This window comes from Coturnix japonica, unplaced genomic scaffold, assembly GCF_054131305.1.
Source record: "Coturnix japonica strain WE unplaced genomic scaffold, WE-NBRP24 Scf041, whole genome shotgun sequence".
NCBI lineage: Eukaryota > Metazoa > Chordata > Aves > Galliformes > Phasianidae > Coturnix > Coturnix japonica.
Genome location: NW_028188944.1, coordinates 3,252,943 through 3,273,974, shown reverse-complemented (window position 1 = coordinate 3,273,974; position 21,032 = coordinate 3,252,943). Strand labels below are relative to the sequence as shown.

The 21,032-nt window shown below is 48.9% G+C and overlaps 1 protein-coding gene and 1 long non-coding RNA gene across 3 annotated transcripts; both read left to right on the top strand.

Moving 5' to 3' along the window:
• Positions 1-1,860: 1,860 nt before the first annotated feature.
• On the top strand, positions 1,861-6,686 carry LOC146752809 (uncharacterized). Its single transcript, XR_014940404.1, has 3 exons — positions 1,861-2,356; positions 6,403-6,471; positions 6,613-6,686. It is a non-coding gene; the product is annotated as an uncharacterized LOC146752809 (long non-coding RNA).
• Positions 6,687-6,803: 117 nt separating this feature from the next.
• Positions 6,804-9,393, top strand: LOC146752808 (uncharacterized). 2 transcript variants are annotated; one of them, XM_085531336.1, is made up of 4 exons: positions 6,804-6,877; positions 7,589-7,732; positions 8,381-8,522; positions 8,708-9,393. In XM_085531336.1, exons 1-4 carry the CDS (start codon positions 6,859-6,861, stop codon positions 8,802-8,804), a joined length of 402 nt encoding a protein of 133 aa, XP_085387462.1. In that variant the 5' UTR covers positions 6,804-6,858; the 3' UTR covers positions 8,805-9,393. The 2 variants fall into 2 exon arrangements, with proteins under 2 accessions (XP_085387462.1, XP_085387461.1); XM_085531335.1 differs by lacking the exon at positions 6,804-6,877 and having other exon boundaries at positions 7,446-7,732.
• The last annotated feature ends 11,639 nt before the right edge of the window (positions 9,394-21,032 follow it).

The window sequence follows — 21,032 nt, the reverse complement described above, 5'->3', positions numbered from 1 at the left end:
TGCATACGGGACACCTCAAGTTATCGAGAGTGACCAAGGGACTCACTTTACTGGAGCGATGATACAGCGCTGGGCAGAAGAAAACAACATTGAATGGCGATTCCACCTGCCATATAATCAAACAGGGGCAGGCCTTATTGAACGTTATAATGGTATCCTTAAGGCTGCCCTGAAGACAGACTCTCAGTCTCTGCAGGGGTGGACAAAAAGATTATATGAAACCGTGCGGGACCTGAATGAAAGACCTCGGGATGGCAGACCCAGTGCCCTGAAAATGTTACAAACTATATGGGCCTCCCCTCTTAGGATCCAAATTACGATAATAAGGTAAAACCGCAGGTTGGTACTGAAAATAATCTTCTGCTCCCTGCCCCTGAGAATTTAGAACCGGGAATCCATAAGATAAATTGGCCTTGGAAGGTGCAGGTAGGACCCAAATGGTGTGGCCTACTTGCACCTTGGGGGAGATTATTGGAGGTGGGAGGTTCAGTCACCCCCTCGGTGATAGGTACATGGCCTACTGACATCATGGTCAATACTCCGGCCTTTATTGCTAAAGGAACACCTATTATGTCCCTATGGCAGATCAAGACTCCTCCTCTGGTGCCAGATATAGTTATACAGCCACAGATATCTGGCCAGAGGTTTATGGTATCGGAGGCCGGGACATAATCCAGTACAAGCAGAAGTATTGACCCAAGATAAGAATACGGCCTGTATCTTGCCATGGAGGGCGGATCTTCCCCTCCTAGTACCCTTGAAACATCTGTATTACTCCCCTTAAGATTGATTCTAAGCCTCTAGGACAATTACTCTGGACTGATGAAATGCAGACGGACCTGCACTTCAAGATGATTTGTCTCCGGTAACATCTATCAAGCACTGGCCCATGGAAGATCATAAACACCCATCCAATCATCATCATTTGAATAATATCAACATCTAATGCGACGGGAGATTGTATCAGCGTCGTGATTGGGTCTCTGTAATAAGGGGAACTCACCTAATCATTGGTTCACGTTGTGAAGGGGTGGAGTGTATGGGAGATCACAGTATGAACCACTGATTAATCAGCTGAGGCAAGTGTGGGGTCAGCTGTGGGAGCACAGGTGAAAGTTATGTAGCTGTGCTCCCTGGAGAGGTGGAGTTCGACTCCACCTCCTCTGAGACCTCATTTAAGGGCTGACCCTCACTGAGGCAGCATCTCTTGGAGATCGCTTGCCAGGGAGGATTGCCTCAGCTCTGGTGAGTTCCCTTTTTCTTAATACCTTCTGTATTTCTACTATTTTTCTTGTAATTGCTATTCTTGTTAGTACCAGCATAGCTACTGCCAATACAAGGGTGTTACGGAGGCTCCATGTTACACTGGGGTACTCAGGCCTTAGTGGATCGTTTTGCCAATAATCATAAGTGTACAGGGGTATATAACATAGCAAAGGGGATTGTTAATGGATATATGACTTGATGGAGGGTGAATGCAAAGAATATGAGAAAAAGAATCCCAGGAGGGCGAGAATTGGCTTATCGACCCTTCGCAAGGATCCAGTTGGACTTTACTGAACTCCCTAAAACTGGGAGATATAAATATTTATTAGTGATTGTAGACCATCTTACAAACTATGTTGAGGCATTCCCTACGGCAAGGGCTACAGCACAAACAGTAGTGAAGGTACTATTAGAAAATATAATTCCTCGATATGGAATTAGAGAAGCAATAGATTCTGACAGGGGAGCTCATTTTGTGTCAAAGGTTACACGTGACACAATGAAAATTCTAAGGATTAAATGGGAATATCATACTCCTTGGCACCCTCAGAGCTCTGGTAAAGTAGAACGAATGAATGGGGAAATTAAAAAACAACTTAGAAAATTAATGATAGGAACTAAGACATCTTGGATAAAATGCTTGCTGTTAGCTCTGTTAAATATATGTGTGAAGCCCAGAACTGATCTGGGAATTTCACCTTTTGAAATGCTGTATGGTATGCCCTATAATCTTGAAATACCTCTTGGTCACCCCCATTTACAAGATGATCAATTAAAATCTTATACAATTAATGAATGGGTGCAAGGAACTACAAGAAGGATCTGATTGCACAGCAGTCCCCATTGGAGATAGCAATCCATAGGATACAGCCGGGGGATGGGGTCCTAATAAAAACTTGGAAAGAAGCTACACTAACACCACAAGGGGAAGGTTGTTTTATTTACTGCAGAAACAGCTATTTGAACCGCAGAGAGAGGATGGACTCATGCCAGCCGTGTTAAAGGACCCATCGGTGACGAGAAGTGGGAGGTAGCTCCCGGGAGTGACAACCTGAAACTCACACTGCGACAAGCCCAATGGGTATTCCAGGTAAAGGCTTCCCCTGAAGAACACTACTGCTGCTGAGAAGAACTAAAAAAACCCCTCGTAGCTGGTTGCAACCCAGTTGACGAGTGAGGCAGAGGAGAGAATTGTGGAGAAAGATGGGCCTTAGGGGTATCCATTGGTACTTGGGGATTCTCACAGTGATCACATTTTGTATAGCAGCACAACGCCACCCACACCAAGCTTCCTTACATCCCTGTGTGACCTGGTACCTATACAGCCCAGTCTAAACCAAAAGGGTTACTATTTTTGCCTAAGCTCAAACCCAGGGAGGGGATACTGTAACCACCCAGGCTCATATTACTGTGCCTATTAGGGATGTGAAACTATTGCCTCAGATTCGGCACCTGGGGCTGGGGAGGATAAATATCTACAAGTAGGGCATGGACCCTATGGGTGCATACCTCCTAACCGAAACCCACAGTTGGGAAGATGGGCTGTGTGGGGATTTAAGACAGAGAGAGAGAGAAACATCTGCCAGCAACTATGGATAAATGTAACGAATCCAGATAACCCAGTGTGGCTGTTAGGGAAAATATGGGGTGTAAGTGACTTGCGGAATCAAACTGTATAACACATAGATGGGTTATAAAGCAGGTATGTTTATTCCAGCGCTGGGTGCAAGGGGGATAGCTCCACCAAACTTGCACACGGACTTGTAAAATCGTGACACAGATATAGGTACATCTCATACATAGTCAATGATTTCTCAGAATTCTGATACATATTCAATAGTTGTTTAGCATGCAGACCCCCTCTTGTTCTTATCAGGGGGATGCAACTCCTCTTCTGGTATTTACAACATCTGTTCTCCTCCTTGCCTGATGTCTTCCGTGAGGTCTCACTCCTTATCTGCATCCTTCCTGCTCTCCCAGGCCCCTTGTTTCCTTTAAACAAAGAGGGAAGGAAGGGAGGGGTGCTCTGGGGGGGGAATGGGAGGGGTGGAGGAGGGTTGATGTCAGACTGTGAAATCAATTTTTTTTTTCTTAATTCTGCTTCAGAAACAACATCTGATTCCCACACTCTCTGCTTGATATTTTGTCTTTTGATGCAAACACGTAAGCCCCATTGGTGCCTGGTTCAGCAGTTCAGCTTCCTTTGCGCCCTTTGCCTGGTTGTAGGGAAGGTGGCAGGCTCTGATTCAATGAGGGTGTTGTATGGACACAGTATTTATCGCCATGTATCCAAAGGTGCAACAGTTTCTGGAAACCCAGGTGGGATCCTATAGGTGATGGTTCTCTCGCCACCAAGTATCCAGTTGTCAGCAGTGGGTGAGTTCACTGGGGCTTTGGGGATGGGAGGTGCCAACTAGCAAGCCTTCAATATCTGCTACTAAAATCAGACTTGGAAGCATGTTACACGTGGGAAATACACTTGGTGCAGGAAAGGGGATTTCCTTAGCCATCAAAAAAAGATGAAACTGCAGATCTATCAACAAAAATGTAAGCACGTGACACTTGACTTGGCGGGTCTGTGGGAAGGTCAGCTTCTCCGTGTTTGTATTTCAGCCATCATCCTCCACACTGGAGAGGATTTATCCGCTTGGCTTGCTTAATTGCAGCACGTTTCACACGCGTGGATAACCTGTGCATATTGCGTCACTACCCCTGTGGCCTGAGGTGGTGCACCAGGCTGGAAATAATGCCTTCTTGGGGTTGTTGAAGCTCTGCAAAAGTTTGCCAAGCAAAGTTGTGGATGCTCCATCCCTGGAGGTGTTCAAGGCCAGGCTGGATGGAACTCTGGGCAGCAAGACTCTGTGGGTGGCATCTCTGCCCGAGGCAGTGGGGCTGGGGTTCTGAGTTCTTCACTGTCCCTTGCAAGCCAAGCCATTCTATGATTCTGCATTTCTATGATGTAAGCACCAGCCCCACACAGCCCTGGTGCAGTGCATCACAAGAGCAGCAGCCTGCGGGGAGCCACCACCCGGAATCACAGAGATGTGAGGTCACAATGCCCCATCCTATGACTGTGCTGAGCTGCGTCATGAGCTCACGAGGCCTGGCCGCAGTCTTGGCTCAGTGCGACACTCACTGTGGCTGCAGCGGTGGTGTTGGAAGCGTGGTGCAAGTGTGGGGGTGGCCATGGACCCTGCCCGCCTTGTCCTCTTCCTCCTATTGGTGGCCATGAGTTTCCAGGAGAGCTGTGCTGCTCTGTGGCGAGCACGGGGAGCAGGTGAGTGGGTAGAGATGGGACCCAAACTGAGCAGCGCTGGGAGCAAGAAGTCAGGCTGTGTCCCCACGGCCCTGTAATACACTTGCCTGGGGCCTGCCTTCCATGGGGGTGTTGCTGGGTAGGGGGTGATGGGCAGCACTGCAGGAGCCGGGCAAGAGCCCGTGGCTGCGCTGCTCCCCAGGGCTGGCTCCAGCCATGCCAGGCTGTGGCTCTGCTAATTGCTGGCTGGAGCACAGCCTTCGTCCTGGGAGATGCCCGGGGAGAGTTCAGAAGAGGCGTGCTGGGCGTGCATGAGCATTTCTGCTTCAGGCTCATGGCACTCCCCAGTTTCCAAGCCAGAGCCCCAGTCCACAGCCCAGGGGAAGAGACAGGTGTGCTTTCCTCCAGTGCCTCAGTGTGACCTTGCTGTCCATCAGAGGCCTCCCAGTAAGAAAGCCCTGGGGGGGCTGCATCTTCTTTCACGTAATCTGTGAGAGATGTGGCACGTGGCCCGGAGAGAGCACTGCATACGCTGCCAGGTGCCAGCCTACAGGTCATCCCGTCCACCCTGCAACTTTGGAAATCATGACCTGAGTTATTCTCCACATCCAGTTACTGAGGGAGAAGGAGATCACACCATATAGTGCATATAGTGGGAACTTCTCTCATCTGTTCTTGATTCTAGATGATGAGCTTCGTGCTCCCTTTCCGGATGCTCCTTTGGATCCGGACTTCATGCCTGTGCCTGGGGGACAACCCAGGGGTAAGTTGTGAGTGTCTGTTTCCTTGGAGGCTGAAACGTTCATGCTCTCATGGTTTACCTGGGTGCAATTTTACTGGAGATCCTCTCCAGGTCTTCCAAGCCTGTTTGTGCCCGGAAGGGTTTGCACAGATGAGCCATGAGTATTTTTTCTCTCGGAGAGCTGCCACGTTTCAGTGGGAAGGTTACCGCTGCCCCTCTGCAGCTGAGGGAGCCCAGACCTTTGTATTTGGGCTGTGGCATTCCCCAACCACCGCCAGACCCTACAGGTCACTCAGGGAAAAGGAGGCCCCCACATGTGCCGGAAGCTCTCCTCACCTGTGTCTGATCACACTTGTGTCTGCAGGCCCTGCTGGTGAATCTGCAGAACTGAATCCTGCCTACGATCCCGAGGGTGAGACTGGAGGTAAATCAGCAGGCTTCATTTCGTTGATATTTGTTCATATTTGGCTGGGACGGTTCATCGAGTGTTCTGCGTTTAACCGGACAGAGGGTTCTTCTCCCCGAGAAGCATGGATGGTCATCGTTTCTTGGGAGCTCCGTGCTGTCAGCATTGTGTTGGCTTTGTCTGTGTATCTACGAGGTCTCCCAGTAAGAAACTTTCAAGGGGCCAAGTGTTCTTCCACGAGGTCCCTGAGAATTGTTTCCCACGGCCTGGAGACAGTATTTCGGAAGCTGTGGAATAGCAGCCAGCAGGTCGCCTCTGGCCTCTGTGCAGCTTTGGAATTTCCCCCCCGTGTCATTACCTGAGCCACTTCCACCACTGCAGCTCACTAAGGAAAAGAGAGATGGGCACATGCAATGGGAACATTTCTCCTCTATCCGTGATGACAGCTGTGTCTCCAGGAAGTGGCTTACCAAAGCTGAGGTTTACCCCACTCCATGCAGTTTAGAGCTGAGGTGAACTCCAGGAGGGCGTTCCTCTGGGCAGTTCCACACAGGATTAGTTAAGCACGATGGTGAGGCCCCTGTAGGCAGCCCGGAACTGTTTCCGAGGCGCTCCTGTGCGGAAGGGAGAGAATAGTGTTGTGAAGGAATCCCTGGCTTTAATTGCATCCTGCGACCTTGTGGCTGAAAGGGATGCTCAGTAGCAGTTGCTCTGTCCTGCGTTCATTTGCAGATTTGACTAGAGGAGTTGATCCAGCTTCCTCTCTGAGATCTGGAACTGAAACTCTGTCGGATCGCGCAGGTACGTCATAGCTTTGAAATTCTTTAGAGAGCTTTTGCTGCCCGTTTCAGTGCCATTTCATGGCACAGTCCCCTGTACGCTCTGCTACTCAGTTGATGCTGTATTGTGTGACTGAAACTTTTCATGGGTCTTTGGTTGCAGAAGTGCCCCCAGTGTGGGCCTTGCCCGGTCATCTGTTTCCTCCTGTGCTGGAGCCCAGCTGGAATCCCAGCAGTGAGTACTCTGTCTTCACTGACTTGGCTGACTCGCCGCTGATCTTCAAAACTTCATGCATGTGATATTTAACTTCATACATTCTGTTAAGGTCCGGAAAGAGAAGAGGATGAATCCAAACGAGGAAAATATTCTCAGGGCTCATCCTGTCTCCTGAAGCGATTGCTGAAGGAAATGGAGAAGGCAGAGCGTGGTGGGTATACTTCAGTCTGTTCACTGTGGGACCTGGGAAGCTGAGGTGTGATATACAGGTGTGGGCAGGCTGTAGCCTGCACAGCAGGAAGGGATGGGTCAGAGCCATGCTGCAGCCGTGTTCCATGTATCACCTTGCAGTTGCTGTCAAGCACCAGAGCTGGTCTGCTGCCAGATGGTCTGCATCCAGCCAAGACCCAGAGGCAGCTGCTCCCCCAGCACAACCATTACTTGTCAGAGCTGCTTTGTGCAGTCATTGGCACCCAGATGGCAGCAAGTGGCAAAGTGGCAAGCGCTGTGCTTCTGTTCATCCAAAGCCCTCCGTGCAACTGAGCAAGTTCAAGGCAGGAGGAGCATCCCGAGCAGGGTTGGCTGCCTTTGCTAATGCTGGAAATGAGGTGGAGATGCTAATTCTGAAGGCTTGGACTGTGTGTTAGAGCTTGGATTTCAGCCTGCAGCTACCTGGCTGTGACGGGCTGGTGACAGCACAGAATGTGAGGGCCTTGCACAGGAGCTGATTCCTCAAGAGGTGTGAGGGAGTCAGGATTGTCCAATAGCTGGGAGGGCCCAAATGCCCTTGGGTAACAGAGGGGCTCACAGTGTACTTGGGGGTGGGGGGCCTGGACTTTACCTGAGCTCGGGATTGGAGAAGCTCAGTTTTTGATGAGGGCACGTGACATCCCAATCCTACTGCCCCGCTTTCTTTCTAAAGGAACGGACCAACAAAGTGAGCGGGATGCACTCCAGGAAGGTGGATATCCCACACTGCCGGTCCCGGATGCGCTGCAGGAAGGCGGATATCCCACACTGCCCGTCCCGGAGAGAGGAATGCAGGCAGCACCAACCGGCATGCCAGGTGATTTCTGTCCTATGATCATACGGTGTCACGAACCAGAATCACTGCATGCCTGCAGGCTCTTGCTGCCAGTTCCTGCACACCAGGTCAGCAGCCAGACCTGAGCGTGTGAGCATAGAGCACATGTAAAAGAAGCCAGGGGTGGCTCTCTGAAAATGGCTGGCCTTCGTGGGGTGTGGAGAGTTGTTCCAGCAATGTGCCAGAGAAGGTACTTGCAGACCTCTGTGACCCTGCTCAGCTCCCACCGCTCCCGGATCGCAGAGTTTGCCCTTTTGGAACGAAGCCACCTGAGGGTGATGAGCAGGGTCTTGCGTGGTAGGAGCCTGCAGGAGTGTTTCTCCCCTGGGCTGGCTCTGGCTGTGCCCTGTGCTGGCTGAAGCCTGACCTTCAGCCTGGGGGGCGTCCCACAGGAGAGCTCAGGACACGCATGCCGGGAAAAGCATGAGGGATTCTGCTCTGTAGCTCTCCCCACGGACCAAGCCCAGACCCCAGGGTACAGCCCCAGCTCTTGGCCCAGAGAAGGACACGGGTAGTGCCTGTGCATCCTCTCCGTACCCAACGAGAGGTGGAAGCAATCCTTCTTGTCCTCCAGTGCTTCGGCACCAGAGACGGAGGCACCCACTGACAGGTGTGACCCCAGGGTGCCAGGGATGAACACAGGCAAAAGCACAGAGGCTGCTGCTCACAGATCTGTGCGGAAGCGCCGCATTCCGGTGACAGTCTCAGCGATGCTGCTGCCTGCGCTGGTGCTGGCCGTTGGTGTTGTGATATGGGTGCTCAAAAACTACCTGTGAGTTGGCCTTTCCCCAGAACACCTTATTGCTGCATTTGGCAATGAAGCATTTGTGGTGCCAGGATCCTGGACGGCCAAATCAGCTGCTGGCAGTACACTGCCAGGACTTAGGTTGCAAAGTCTTTCAAGTTTCCCCTTATTTCCTGTCAGTGAGTAGTGCTTTCTGAAACTCATTCTCACAGAGCGCGCAAGAGGGAAAAGAGAGCAGCAGAAGCAGCAGATGGAGCTGGGGAAGGCAACGAGACAGACTCTGACCCAGTCAAACAAGAATCTCCGTAATAGATCCAGTCCGTTCCATTCTGCCATTGAAGAGGCCAGAAGTCTTCAAGGTCATCTGGAAGACCTGGCGCTTGAACTCAAAGCCATGAAAGAGATCCTTGGGAACAGTCCTGAGTGCTGCCTTCTGTCAGAGGACGGCCCTGAATGTGAAAGCAGAGCTTTTGTCCTTCATCCTGCATTCTCCAGGACAGGTATCACCAGCAGTTTGAAGATTCTTAGCTCGACACAGCTACATTCCTGTTGAGGGTCCTAATGAGGACCCAGAAAACGAGCTTCCTCTGACTGCCGGACAATGCGTAATGTCTTTGGAGATGTGGGTGAGAATGGCTGGTTTCAGGGAGAGCTGACAGATGGCACAAGAGGACTGGTCCCTTCCAATTTGGTTGCGGAGCTTTCAGTTGATGAAATGGATACACCTGGAGATCCTGTCAGAATTCCTGCACTGCTCCATCTGCAAGACTACCATTGCTCCACTCAATGGAACAACTCGATGTTGAGCAGAATGTGGTTGAGCTCCTTCGGGAACTCTCTGAGGCGACTGACAGTGGAACTGCATAGCTTTATTGTATATTAAAAACAACCAAACAACTGTCCCCTCCCTCTGCCTTCCCCTCGCACCTCCCCCCCCCCCCCCCCCCCAAAAAAAAAGACAAAAAAAAAAAAAAAAAACACCTCAAAAAACAACAAAAAACAACCCACCCTCAATAAAACAAAAAACCAAAACCAATTAAAATCTCAATGCTGTTCTTTTTCTGGGATACACTGAGGTGACGCTTCTTCTAGCTTAGACTTTGCAATGAGTTTGTGTCACGGAGTTCTCTCTAGAGCTCACTTGGTGACAGTGGGAACAAACCCGGGGAGAGAAGGAACAAAGAACCTCCCCTCTAACAGCGCGGTGCGGCGCGACCGAGAGGGGAAGGGAAGGGAGATTGTGAATGGGTCTAGAAGGGAAAAAATGAAAAAAAACCAATGATCTGAGAATGAACAGCAGTTTAACAAACCCAGTGACACTAAGCAACGATGTTGCAGAACGGCGGGAGAAAAGCAGACGACCACACCTGTCATTGACATATGATCAGCGAATCTCGTTTATTCCTTGGCTGCGTGTACCTTTATAATACGGATAATTAGCTCATATATATTCCAAAAGTGGAGTTCATCATTGGTTCCCAATTACATACCATCCCCGAGTATCTTAACAGCTTGTTGTTATCAACTGAAAGTTACTCCCTTGCTGAGTTCACAAAACCATGGCTAGTTTCTCACCTTCACAGGGCATCCTGATGTTCTCACTGTCCTTGCAGGTGGTATGGCTGCTTGATTAACCGTGCTGTGTTTACGACCCTTCTCAGCTAACTAGCTGTAAAAAACACTCTCTACAGGACCCCACAGATTGCATTCAGAATTCAACAGTTAGTTCTGTTTCCTTTCTGAGTGCATAACAACCTGAGCAAATGAATTGAATAACGTGGCTTGTTAGTCTGGTACAAACTCTGCTGTACACTGGAACTTGGTCCATTTGTAAGCAGGACTTCGTCCATCTCTGCAGGACAGCAGGAAACCCTTTGTGCTAATTATGATGCCAAGAAGCAGAATGCAGCAAATGGCAGATGATCCAACTGCTTCAGGTGTTCATTTCCTTAAAACTGCAAATAATTTTGGACTGAGAGTTTGTAAGCAGAACGGAGCTCTTAAAGCTGTCAGAGATTATTTCTGCACTGTTCAATTCTATCTGCATAACATACATAGGATCTCAGAACTGCGTTGCTTGAACTGGTGGAACTTGTTGAAGTGAACTGGGATGAGCAAGTTTTAGAACTTAGTCAGAGTGCTGTAAAAAATGGATAATCTCATGAGTATTAAGGTACAGGATTGCTATTTCTGCACTGAATTTGTTTTTATTTTACATGGCTGTGATCTGAAAGTTGCTTGAAATGCAGGCACCTAGGCACTGTTGTGTAACTGAATTTCACACATGATAGGTCCTGAAAGATCCTGGAACCTAAAACTCTGACTTGTTTTAAGTCTGCTGCTTGAATCTAATCAGGGTCATACTGTCTGTGTGCAGTGTTTCTTTCCCTGTAATGCTCCACATCATTTCATTTTGGGAATTGTGAAGCATTTGAAATATTGAAGGAAATGGACTATGTGCCATAACTGTTGTTAGAACAAACTATGTCTGGTGTGATCTTATGCATAGGTTCTGTAACTGCTCTTCACAGCTCAGGTGTTTGACCTTCCTTTTGGTGAAGTGATGAAATACTGCTGCTTTCTATTTGTGCTTCTAGGCACCTTGAAGCTCTTAGGAATAGAACAATTGTCTCCAGTTCTTTTCAATGATATCAGTAACAGCTCGAGTGTTGCTGCCCACTAGGTAGACCCAAAGAAGCAGATTACAGTGAAACAACACACGAGCTGGACCTGCATGAGGATCACTTTCAAGACAGTGGCTCTGTTGCTTGAAGCCTATTTGCTTCTTCCTGCCGACACTCTATTACCAAATATCAACAACCTCTTTCATGATTCAACTTGCAAACGTTTGACACTAACCCTTGTGTTTCTGTGCCTTCCTAGGTGATTCGAGCCCTTGTCAACCCCAGAGATCCAAACCAAGTAGTGATGTGCAGTGTGTTTCCATCGATGGAGAGTTCTTATTAAGCATGAATCACTGCAATTCGGATGACAGCCTTCCACATGGTAACAGTGATGGACACAAGGGGCTCATCCACGTTCATGCTCTCATATCTCCTGGCTCTGCTGAAGATGCTGACCTGAGCCTGCCAGACACAGCAGTCACCTGCCTGGATTGCAACCCAGCGCCTTTGCAGTGCTGCCCATCCCAAGCACAGCCCGAGTGCCCCAACAGCAGCACCACCATGCAGGAGCAGGTCAGCATCAGTGAGGTGAAGCTGAGCATCTTAGATGGGGACTTAGAGTCAGGCTGCCAGTCCCAGGCACCAGGCACTTACATGCTCAGTCATCGCCTCGACTGCATTCCGAGTCTTCATTCACAGGGACTGGGATGAATGCAACAAACAGCAAGGCAGCTCAGCTTGCAACACTCTGGCTGTGGGGTTCGTGCAGGCAGAGCTTTGGGTTCCCATTTTGCCTGGCTTTGGGATGTCTGCAGCAAGATCTCTACCATTTTGTATGGGAGCAAATAATCTCTAGCATCCAGGTTGCTGCTCATGATAATCCCAGTCTTTCTGGCTGTTGCTTTGTGATACTTTTCAAAGTTTTTGGATACTCTTTGATGCCTTGGCTGCTCCCTAACACCTCTGTCCTCCTGCCATGTTGACTCATGTCTCCCACTTTTAAGCTGGCTTTGCAGATCATCTCCAGCCCTGTCATCATCACGCTGCAGCAGGAGGTGCTCACCTGGCCCAATGTCTGGCAGTACTGCTTGTTCTACAGATGAGCAGCTGCCTCCTCATCTCTTCAGCTACAGTAGTTTTTCTCAGGGAAGTTAGATGCAGTCATGCTCCTCTGGATTTCGTGTGTTAAATCCATGCTGCATGGCAGCAGTCAGTGCAATACAAAGGTGTTCTGTGTGCCACAGCATTTCTCCAGGGGCTGCCAAAGGTAGAAGCACAACACGGCACCATCCTTCTGACAGTAATGTCTGTGAGTTTTAGACATGTGAGCACTGCATCATCTCCAGCATGTCAGTGCTTTTCCACACCAACCTGACTCTCGCACTCTCTGCACTGAATGTAACTATGCTCTTGTGGAGACAAATGCTTTCTGTCACATCCTCCATCCCTGCAACCATTTGCCGGTAGGCAGCTCTTGCAGAAGAATCAAGCAGAACCTTTTGCTCACCCTACAGCACGCAAATGCTATGAAAGCAGAAATAACCTGGCATGCTCTGGGTCTGCAAGGCTACACAGATGGGAGAGGTAGATTGTGTTTTTGCAGTGGAATTTTCCAGTATTTTCAGTACATAGTGTAGGCCCTAACTGAATGTATAACCCTCTTGTAAAACAGCTGTATAAGTAGTTTTTCCACCAAGAAAGTTGCTGAACATAGTTAAGTTCAGACTGGGGGCATTCTGACATGGGTAGAATTGAGACAAGCACAAGATAAATACAGAGGGTGGGTAGAGCCCAGCACAGGACAGAATGAATGTACTGACTTTTGGAAACATTGCCCTTCTCTCCGCAGAAAAGTACAAGGCATACCTGTTATAGTTTTGCAATTTGTTTGGTGTTGGTATTCCACATCAGAACAACATGCCTCATAATGGGAGTAAAGGGGACAAGTTTTTTTTTTCTGTGAACTGCCTCAAACGGGCATGTGGGGAGGGGCACCGGAAGGGAAGTGAGGAAGGGGACGGGGTTGCTGGCCGGCTCCCTGTGAGGAGACAACGTGGTCAGAGCTTCCTGCCTTCCACAGCTCCATCGGTGAGATTGGGAACTTGGTATTCTCTTTGTTGAAACTCTCTTGTTGTTTGTTTAGCATTATTAGGTTATTAAACTGCCATTCGTTCTCAGATCACCTTTTTTTCTCCCTTATTTTTTGTTAGACCTAATCACAATCTCCCTTCCCTTCCCCTCTCCCGAAACGCACGTGGCCGGGCCGGGCTGCGCCGCACTGTGCCGATAGAGAAAAGGGGGGGGGGCTTTTGTTCCTGCTGCCCCGGGTTTGTGCCCACTGTCCCGGAGTGAGCTCTAGAGAGAACTCCGTGACATTTTTTGGTGGAGAATGCGGGCAGAGCTCTGGGCAATGTTTTGGACAGTAATTAGGTGGTTTTTTTCAGCAGCCCTGTATGTAGGACTGATAGTCCGTAGGTTCCTGTGGTCCTGGCTTAAGGACTTCCTGATGTTGGGGGTAGGGGTAGATTTATTAAGCCGATGGCTGGCAGGGATAGAGATATCTGCCTGGCTCCCTTCCAGACTAACGAACATCACAGGCACCGTGCTTGAACTGGCTCACGAATGCTCTGAATTCCTTAAGTATGACTGGGGTGTCAATTGGAATACTGTGTTGTTAGTCTCTCTAATTGTAGTAGTTTACTATAAATTGCAGAGAGACTTGCAAAGAATAGTGCAGAGAGACTCAGGAAAAGGGCCAGAAGCATCGGGACCCCCAGTATCAGGTAATCTCACCCCTGAACACCAGAGCGACCTTGGGAAATTAATAGAACCCCTGAGTGAGTGTGGGAGATCAGGGGGATCTCAGAACGAATGGCTTATGAAAAAGATAGAGAGTCTCGAGAATGAGATCCAAATCCTAAGGGGAAGGCAACAAGTTAATCCCAGCCGACCACAGGAAGCACCAGCATCAGTGTCAGTCGCCCCAATGGAAGGCCAGAGATGGGAACGTGTGCCCTCACGTCTGGAATGGATGGAGGAAGTAGAGGAAGATCCGGGCGAGGGACCCTCCCCAAAACCACCAAGGAAGGCAACTCAGAAGACTAACAGACATGGAGAAGATAGTGATGATGAAGGCCAGAGATAGGAGCGTGTGCCCTCACGTCTGGAACGGATGGAGGAAGTAGAGGAAGATCCTGGTGAGGGACCCTCCCCAAAACCACTGAGAAAGGCAACCCAGAAGACTAACAGATGCGGAGAAGATAGTGATGATGAGGGAAAAGTCACTGTTTCCTCTACTCGTAAACCTCTGAAAATTACTGAAATCCAAAGTGCGAGAAAGGAGTTTGCCCGACTCCCAGGTGAATGCCTTGTCACTTGGCTGCTCCGGTGTTGGGACAATGGGGCCTCCTGCATGTCCCTAAGCTGCGATGAGGCTCGTCAATTAGGAAACATTGCTCGGGACTCATCTATTGATAGAGGGATCAGCAGATGTCTCAATGGAGTCGCCAATCTCTGGGAGAGGATTCTATCAGCTGTAAAGGCAACCTGTCTTCTCAAAAGTGATTTGGAGCCTGTACTGGAAAAATGGAGTACAGCTGAGGAAGGTATCCAGTACCTGAGAGAAATGGCTGTGGCAGAAATGCTGTTCGATCCCACATTTGTCCCTGGGGACCCAGAGGATTACCATGACCCAGAAAAGGTGAGCGGTACTCCGGAAATATGCAAGAAACTCATACGGTCAGCACCAGGGAAGTATTCCAGTGTACTATTAACGAACTCTAACAGGTATGATGAGCTGGATAGGAGATCTGAAATTTTTGAGCTCATCCTTTCACTGCAAAATATCGAATACTCACTACTGCCACACCGTACCACCATCGCAGCCATCTGTAAAATGGTGGATAGAATGGACCAAATGGAGAGAAGACAGGACAACATGCAGAAGAGCTGGTCTGTGGCAAGGAACCACAGTGAACCTGTGGCAGTCTCAGCTGTCAGACGCAAACGCACACCTGTCCGAGTGAAGGACCGCAGTGAGCCTATGTCACGTGGTGCCATGTGGAACTACCTGCGTGACCATGGAGAGGATATGAAGAAGTGGCATGACGAACCCAATTTTGTACTGCGAGCACGGGTAAGAAAATTACAAAAGAAGTCAGCCACTACTGAGGTTGCCTCTACCGCCTCAGACAACCAATAGAGGGGCCCTGCCCTCAGCCAGGGGGGGGAGAGGGATAATAGAGTGTATTGGACTGTGTGGATTCGGTGGCCTGGCACATCAGAACCACAAAAATATAAAGCACTGGTAGATACCGGTGCACAGTGCACTCTGATACCCTCAGGTTTCGAAGGGACAGAACGGATACATATACATGGGGTGACTGGGGGTTCGCAGGAACTATCTGTTTTAGAGGCCGAGATAAGCCTCACTGGTAGAGACTGGCAGAAACATCGTATAGTGACTGGCCAGGGGGCTCCTTGCATACTTGGAATAGATTACCTAAGAAGGGGACATTTCAAGGACCCCAAAGGATACAGATGGGCTTTTGGAATAGCTGCTATAGAAACAGACAATATTAAGCAGCTGTCTGATTTGCCTGGCCTATCAGAGGACCCGTCTGCTGTGGGGTTACTGCGGGTGGAAGAACAACGGGTGCCAATTGCCACGAGAACAGTACACAGACAACAGTACCGTACTAATAGGGATTCCTTGCTCCCTATCCATAAGCTCATTCAACAACTAGAAAGTCAGGGAGTAATTAGTAAGACCCATTCACCCTTCAATAGCCCCATATGGCCAGTGCACAAAGCCAGTGGAGAATGGAGGCTGACAGTGGACTATCGTGGCCTTAATGAGGTCACACCCCTATTGAGTGCTGCAGTGCCAGACAGGTTGGAACTCCAGTATGAACTGGAATCGAAAGAGTCAAAATGGTATGCCACCATTGATATTGCCAATGCATTCTTCTCTGTCCCTTTGGCCACAGACTGTAGGCCACAGTTCGCTTTTACTTGGAGGGGTGTTCAGTACACTTGGAATCGTTTGCCCCAGGGGTAGAAACACAGCCCGACCATCTGCCATGCGCTGATCCAAGCCACGTTGGAACAGGGCGGTGCTCCAAAGCACCTGCAGTATATGGATGATATCGTTGTGTGGGGTGATACAGCGACAGAGGTTTTTAAAAAGGAGAACGGATAATCCAAATCCTCCTGTCTGCTGGTTTCGCTATTAAGCAAGACAAAGTGAAGGGCCCTGCCCAAGAAATCCAGTTTCTTGGGGTGAAATGGCAAGATGGGCGTCGCCACATCCCAACTGACGTGATCAACAAAATTACTGCAATGTCTGCGCCCGCTGACAAAAAAGAGACACAGTCCTTCCTGGGTGTGGTAGGCTTCTGGAGGATGCACATCCCAAATTATAGCCTCATTGTGAGCCCCCTCTATCAGGTGACCCGGAAGAAGAATAGCTTCGCGTGGGGCCCTGAACAGCAGCAGGCCTTTGAGCAAATCAAGCAAGAGATAGCCCGTGCTGTGGCCCTGGGGCCAGTACGGATGGGACAGGATGTGAAGAACATCCTTTACACGGCTGCTGGGGGGAAAGGTCCCACTTGGAGCTTGTGGCAGAGAACCTCAGATGAGACCCGAGGCCGACCCCTAGGATTCTGGAGTAGAGCATACAGGGGGTCGGAAGATGGCTACACTCCAACTGAGAAGGAGATCCTAGCCGCATATGAAGGGGTCCGGGCTGTCTCTGAGGTAATTGGCACCGAAACACAGCTTCTCCTAGCACCTCGACTTCCAGTGCTGAATTGGATGTTTAAAGGGCAGGTTCCCTCCACTCACCATGCCACAGACGCCACATGGAGTAAGTGGGTTGCACTAATCACACAGCGGGCCCGGATGGGGAACCTCAGCCATCCAGGGATCCTAGAAGTGATCATGGACTGGCCCGAAGGTAAAAAATTTGAAGCACCACCAGCAGAAGAGGTGTCACGCACCAAAGAGGCTCCCCCGTACAATGAACTTCCAGAAAACGAAAAGAAGTTTGCCCTGTTCACTGATGGATCATGCCGCATTGTTGGGAAACATCGCAGATGGAAGGCTGCAGTGTGGAGCCCTGCACAACAAGTTGCAGAGGCCACGGAAGGAATAGGAGAATCAAGTCAATTTGCGGAGGTAAAGGCTGTCCAGCTGGCCCTAGACATTGCTGAGTGGGAGAAATGGCCAGTGCTTTACCACTATACTGACTCATGGACGGTGGCCAATGCCTTATGGGGGTGGTTGCAGCAATGGGAGCAAAACAACTGGCAGCGGAAAGGTAAACCTATTTGGGCCACTGAACTATGGAAGAACATTGCTGCCCGAATAAAGAACATGGTCCTAAAGGTGCGTCACGTAGATGCCCACGTGCCCAAGAGTCGAGCAACAGAGGAGCAACAAAATAACCACCAGGTAGATCGAGCTGCCAGAATTGAGGTGGCTGAGATAGACCTGGATTGGCAGAATAAGGGAGAGTTATTCCTAGCTCGGTGGGCCCATGAGACCTCAGGCCATCAAGGCAGAGATGGAACACATAAGTGGGCTAGAGACCAAGGGGTGGACATAACTATGGACGCTATTGCGCAGATCATCCATGATTGTGACACCTGTGCCATGATCAAACAGGCCAAGAGGATGAGACCTCTCTGGGGGGAAGGGCGATGGGAAAAGTATAAATATGGGGAGGCATGGCAGATTGATTATATCACCCTGCCAAAGACTCGTAATGGTAAGCATTATGTACTCACCATGGTGGAGGTAACCACCGTGTGGCTTGAGACATGCGGTACCCCATGCCACTGCCAGAAACACCATATGAGGCCTAGAGACACAAATCCTGTGGCGACATGGCACCCCAGAGAGGATCGAATCAGACAATGGGACTCATTTCAAAAATTCACTGGTGAGCACCTGGGCCAAAGAACATGGCATTGAATGGATCTATCACATCCCCTATCACGCACCAGCCGCTGGTAAGATCGAGCGCCACAATGGTTTGCTGAAAACCACGCTGAAAGCGATGGGTGGTGGAACATTTAAGAACTGGGAGAAACATCTAGCAGAAGCCACCTGGCTGGTAAACACCCGAGGATCAGCCAACCGAGACGGCCCTACACAGTCCAACTCCCTGCGTACCGTGGAGGGAGACAAGGTTCCTGTGGTGCATGTAAAGAATATGCTGGGAAAAGCGGTTTGGGTCCTTCCAGCCTCTGGAAAGGGGAGGCCCCTCCGTGGAACTGTCTTTGCACAGGGACTTGGGTGCACCTGGCGGGTGATGCAGAAGGATGGGGATGTTCAGTGTGTGCCACAGGGAAATTTGATGCTGGGGGAGTGCAGCCTGTGATTCCATGTGTATATATATATATATATGTGTATGTACATATGTAATGCATGTTAACTACTGTTCTGTTTATATGTTGATAAAAGTTAGGCATGATGTGATGATGTGTAATAAGGGGTGGAATGTTATGATTTTGCAATTTGTTTGGTGTTGGTATTCCACATCAGAACAACATGCCTCATAATGGGAGTAAAGGGGACAAGTTTTTTTTTTCTGTGAACTGCCTCAAACGGGCATGTGGGGTGGGGCACCGGAAGGGAAGTGAGGAAGGGGACGGGGTTGCTGGCCGGCTCCCTGCGAGGAGACAATGTGGTCAGAGCTTCCTGCCTTCCACAGCTCCATCGGTGAGATTGGGAACTTGGTATTCTCTTTGTTGAAACTCTCTTGTTGTTTGTTTAGCATTATTAGGTTATTAAACTGCCATTCGTTCTCAGATCACCTTTTTTTCTCCCTTATTTTTTGTTAGACCTAATCGCAATCTCCCTTCCCTTCCCCTCTCCCGAAACGCACGTGGCCGGGCCAGGCTGCGCCGCGCAGTGCCAATAGAGAAAAGGGGGGAGGGGTTTTGTTCCTGCTGCCCCGGGTTTGTGCCCACTGTCCCGGAGTGAGCTCTAGAGAGAACTCCGTGACAATACCTAAAAACATGAGGTTGGTAATTGACCTTATATGGAAATGAATCCTAGCAACAGTCTCGAGGAGTCTGTGAGCCTGTGATGCTCAACCAATGAGAGCCATGAGAGCATTACCTGCATTGGGTTTAGGGCATAGAACAGAATTAATTTCACTGACTGGTGTGCAATTTCTCCCTTGCCAACAGGGGATGTGCGCGCAGTATTGCAATAATGAATAAGCACTGCTGCTATCGCTGCCATCTTTGCCTAACTAGAAATCTTTGACTTTGAGAGTTTCTCACACAAGGGGAGAGAGTAAGAAAGTAAAGAGGCACAGAAAACTAAGGGAAACTGCTCTTCTTTATCTTATCTATAAAAATTGATACAACTGATGCTGTCGTGCATTTTTTTTAATTATTTATAATTTTTTGCCAATGTCGGTTAGATTGTTTTAAAATATCCACACACCAAAATCTGACTACCAAGCAAATTTAATGAAAATGAAATGAAGGTGAGTTAGTGGAAAGCACAAGGCCTTATTATATTAGGCTCTAGCAAATTTACAGGCAGTCACTGCACGAAGAGGTAGATCTGAGTTGCACATTATATGATTTCCACAAAGATTAAGGAAATCTGAAGCTTTCAATATATTTTTTTTTATTCTTTTTTCATTTCATTTTTTAAACAGCTGACCCAGACCCCAACCCTCATAGGAGCTGTAAAGATAACAGCAATAACCCGCAATGTAACTCTAATCCTAACCCTTACCCTGATTGTAAAATTGTCCCTAACTCCAAATGTAACAACAAAAATGATGCTAGAAGTTTGTAGCAAAAGGAACCTCAACCCTGATCATAATCCAAAAAACAATCATTAAGGTAACAATAATCTTTACCTTAAAAGTAATATTAATCAGAGCCCAGATGATACCTGCATCCAATCAGAAGCATGCTTTGTATTATTTAAGAGTTGTATTTTTTCCAATGAACTCTCTCTATTATCACGTCTATAAAGTAACAGAGTCTGTTCTTTTTCTCCTGACACTGTGCCTTACTCCTGACATCCCCTGGAAATGACCCAGATAGGGCACCATCAAAGTAATGCTAATAGTAATGTCAATCCTAAGGGTATCTATAGCCTCAGTGTTAATGGGACGCTAACAACAATCCCAACAGCCTTAAACATTCTGGTGGTGTGAAAGAGGTGCTGCCTTGCACATGCTGGGCAGTCCCATTGCCTGTTAAATGCAGGCGGCAGCGTAGAAACATGATGCCCGTGGTCAGAATGCCCTGTGGCAGATCCTGGCACCGGAGAACTGACCGGAGAACCATGAGAGAACTGACAACAAATCACTCGACATCAGAACCGACCCAGAGGTTATTTACAAGCCTTGGGTGACCCAGACAGGATCTCAGAGTGGTGAATGTAGGTACAGAAGTTGTTACTACTCTGTTTTCTTCTAAAAGCTGCTCAGCTGCTTTGAGTTTCAGACCATCCCTGGCTTCACTGTGTGCATCTGTACAATTGATACCAGGTGTTTTTTTTTCATCTCAGAAGTTTGAGGGGGGGGGGGGGGGGGGGGAAGGGACATCAATTCAATTACTCATTTATTTATTGACAGACATTCATGTTTGCTACGTTTGGAGAAGTTTTTATTTGTTTGCTGTGGTTTGATTTTTTCTTTTTTTCTTTTTTTTTTTTTTTCCCCTTTCCTCCTCTTCCATCTTTGTGTTCTTCCCCTATAATCAAAAGAGAACGGATCCCCAGGGTCTGTCCCGAAGATGTTCTTTCCGTGGTCTCTGCTGCCACCTGCTGGCCAATACACGGAACTGCCTCTGTTGGGCGTTTGGTGCCGCAGGAAGCACAACGCAGATCTGAGTTCTGACCGGTCTACGCAGCAAATCCACCGATCTTTATTGCG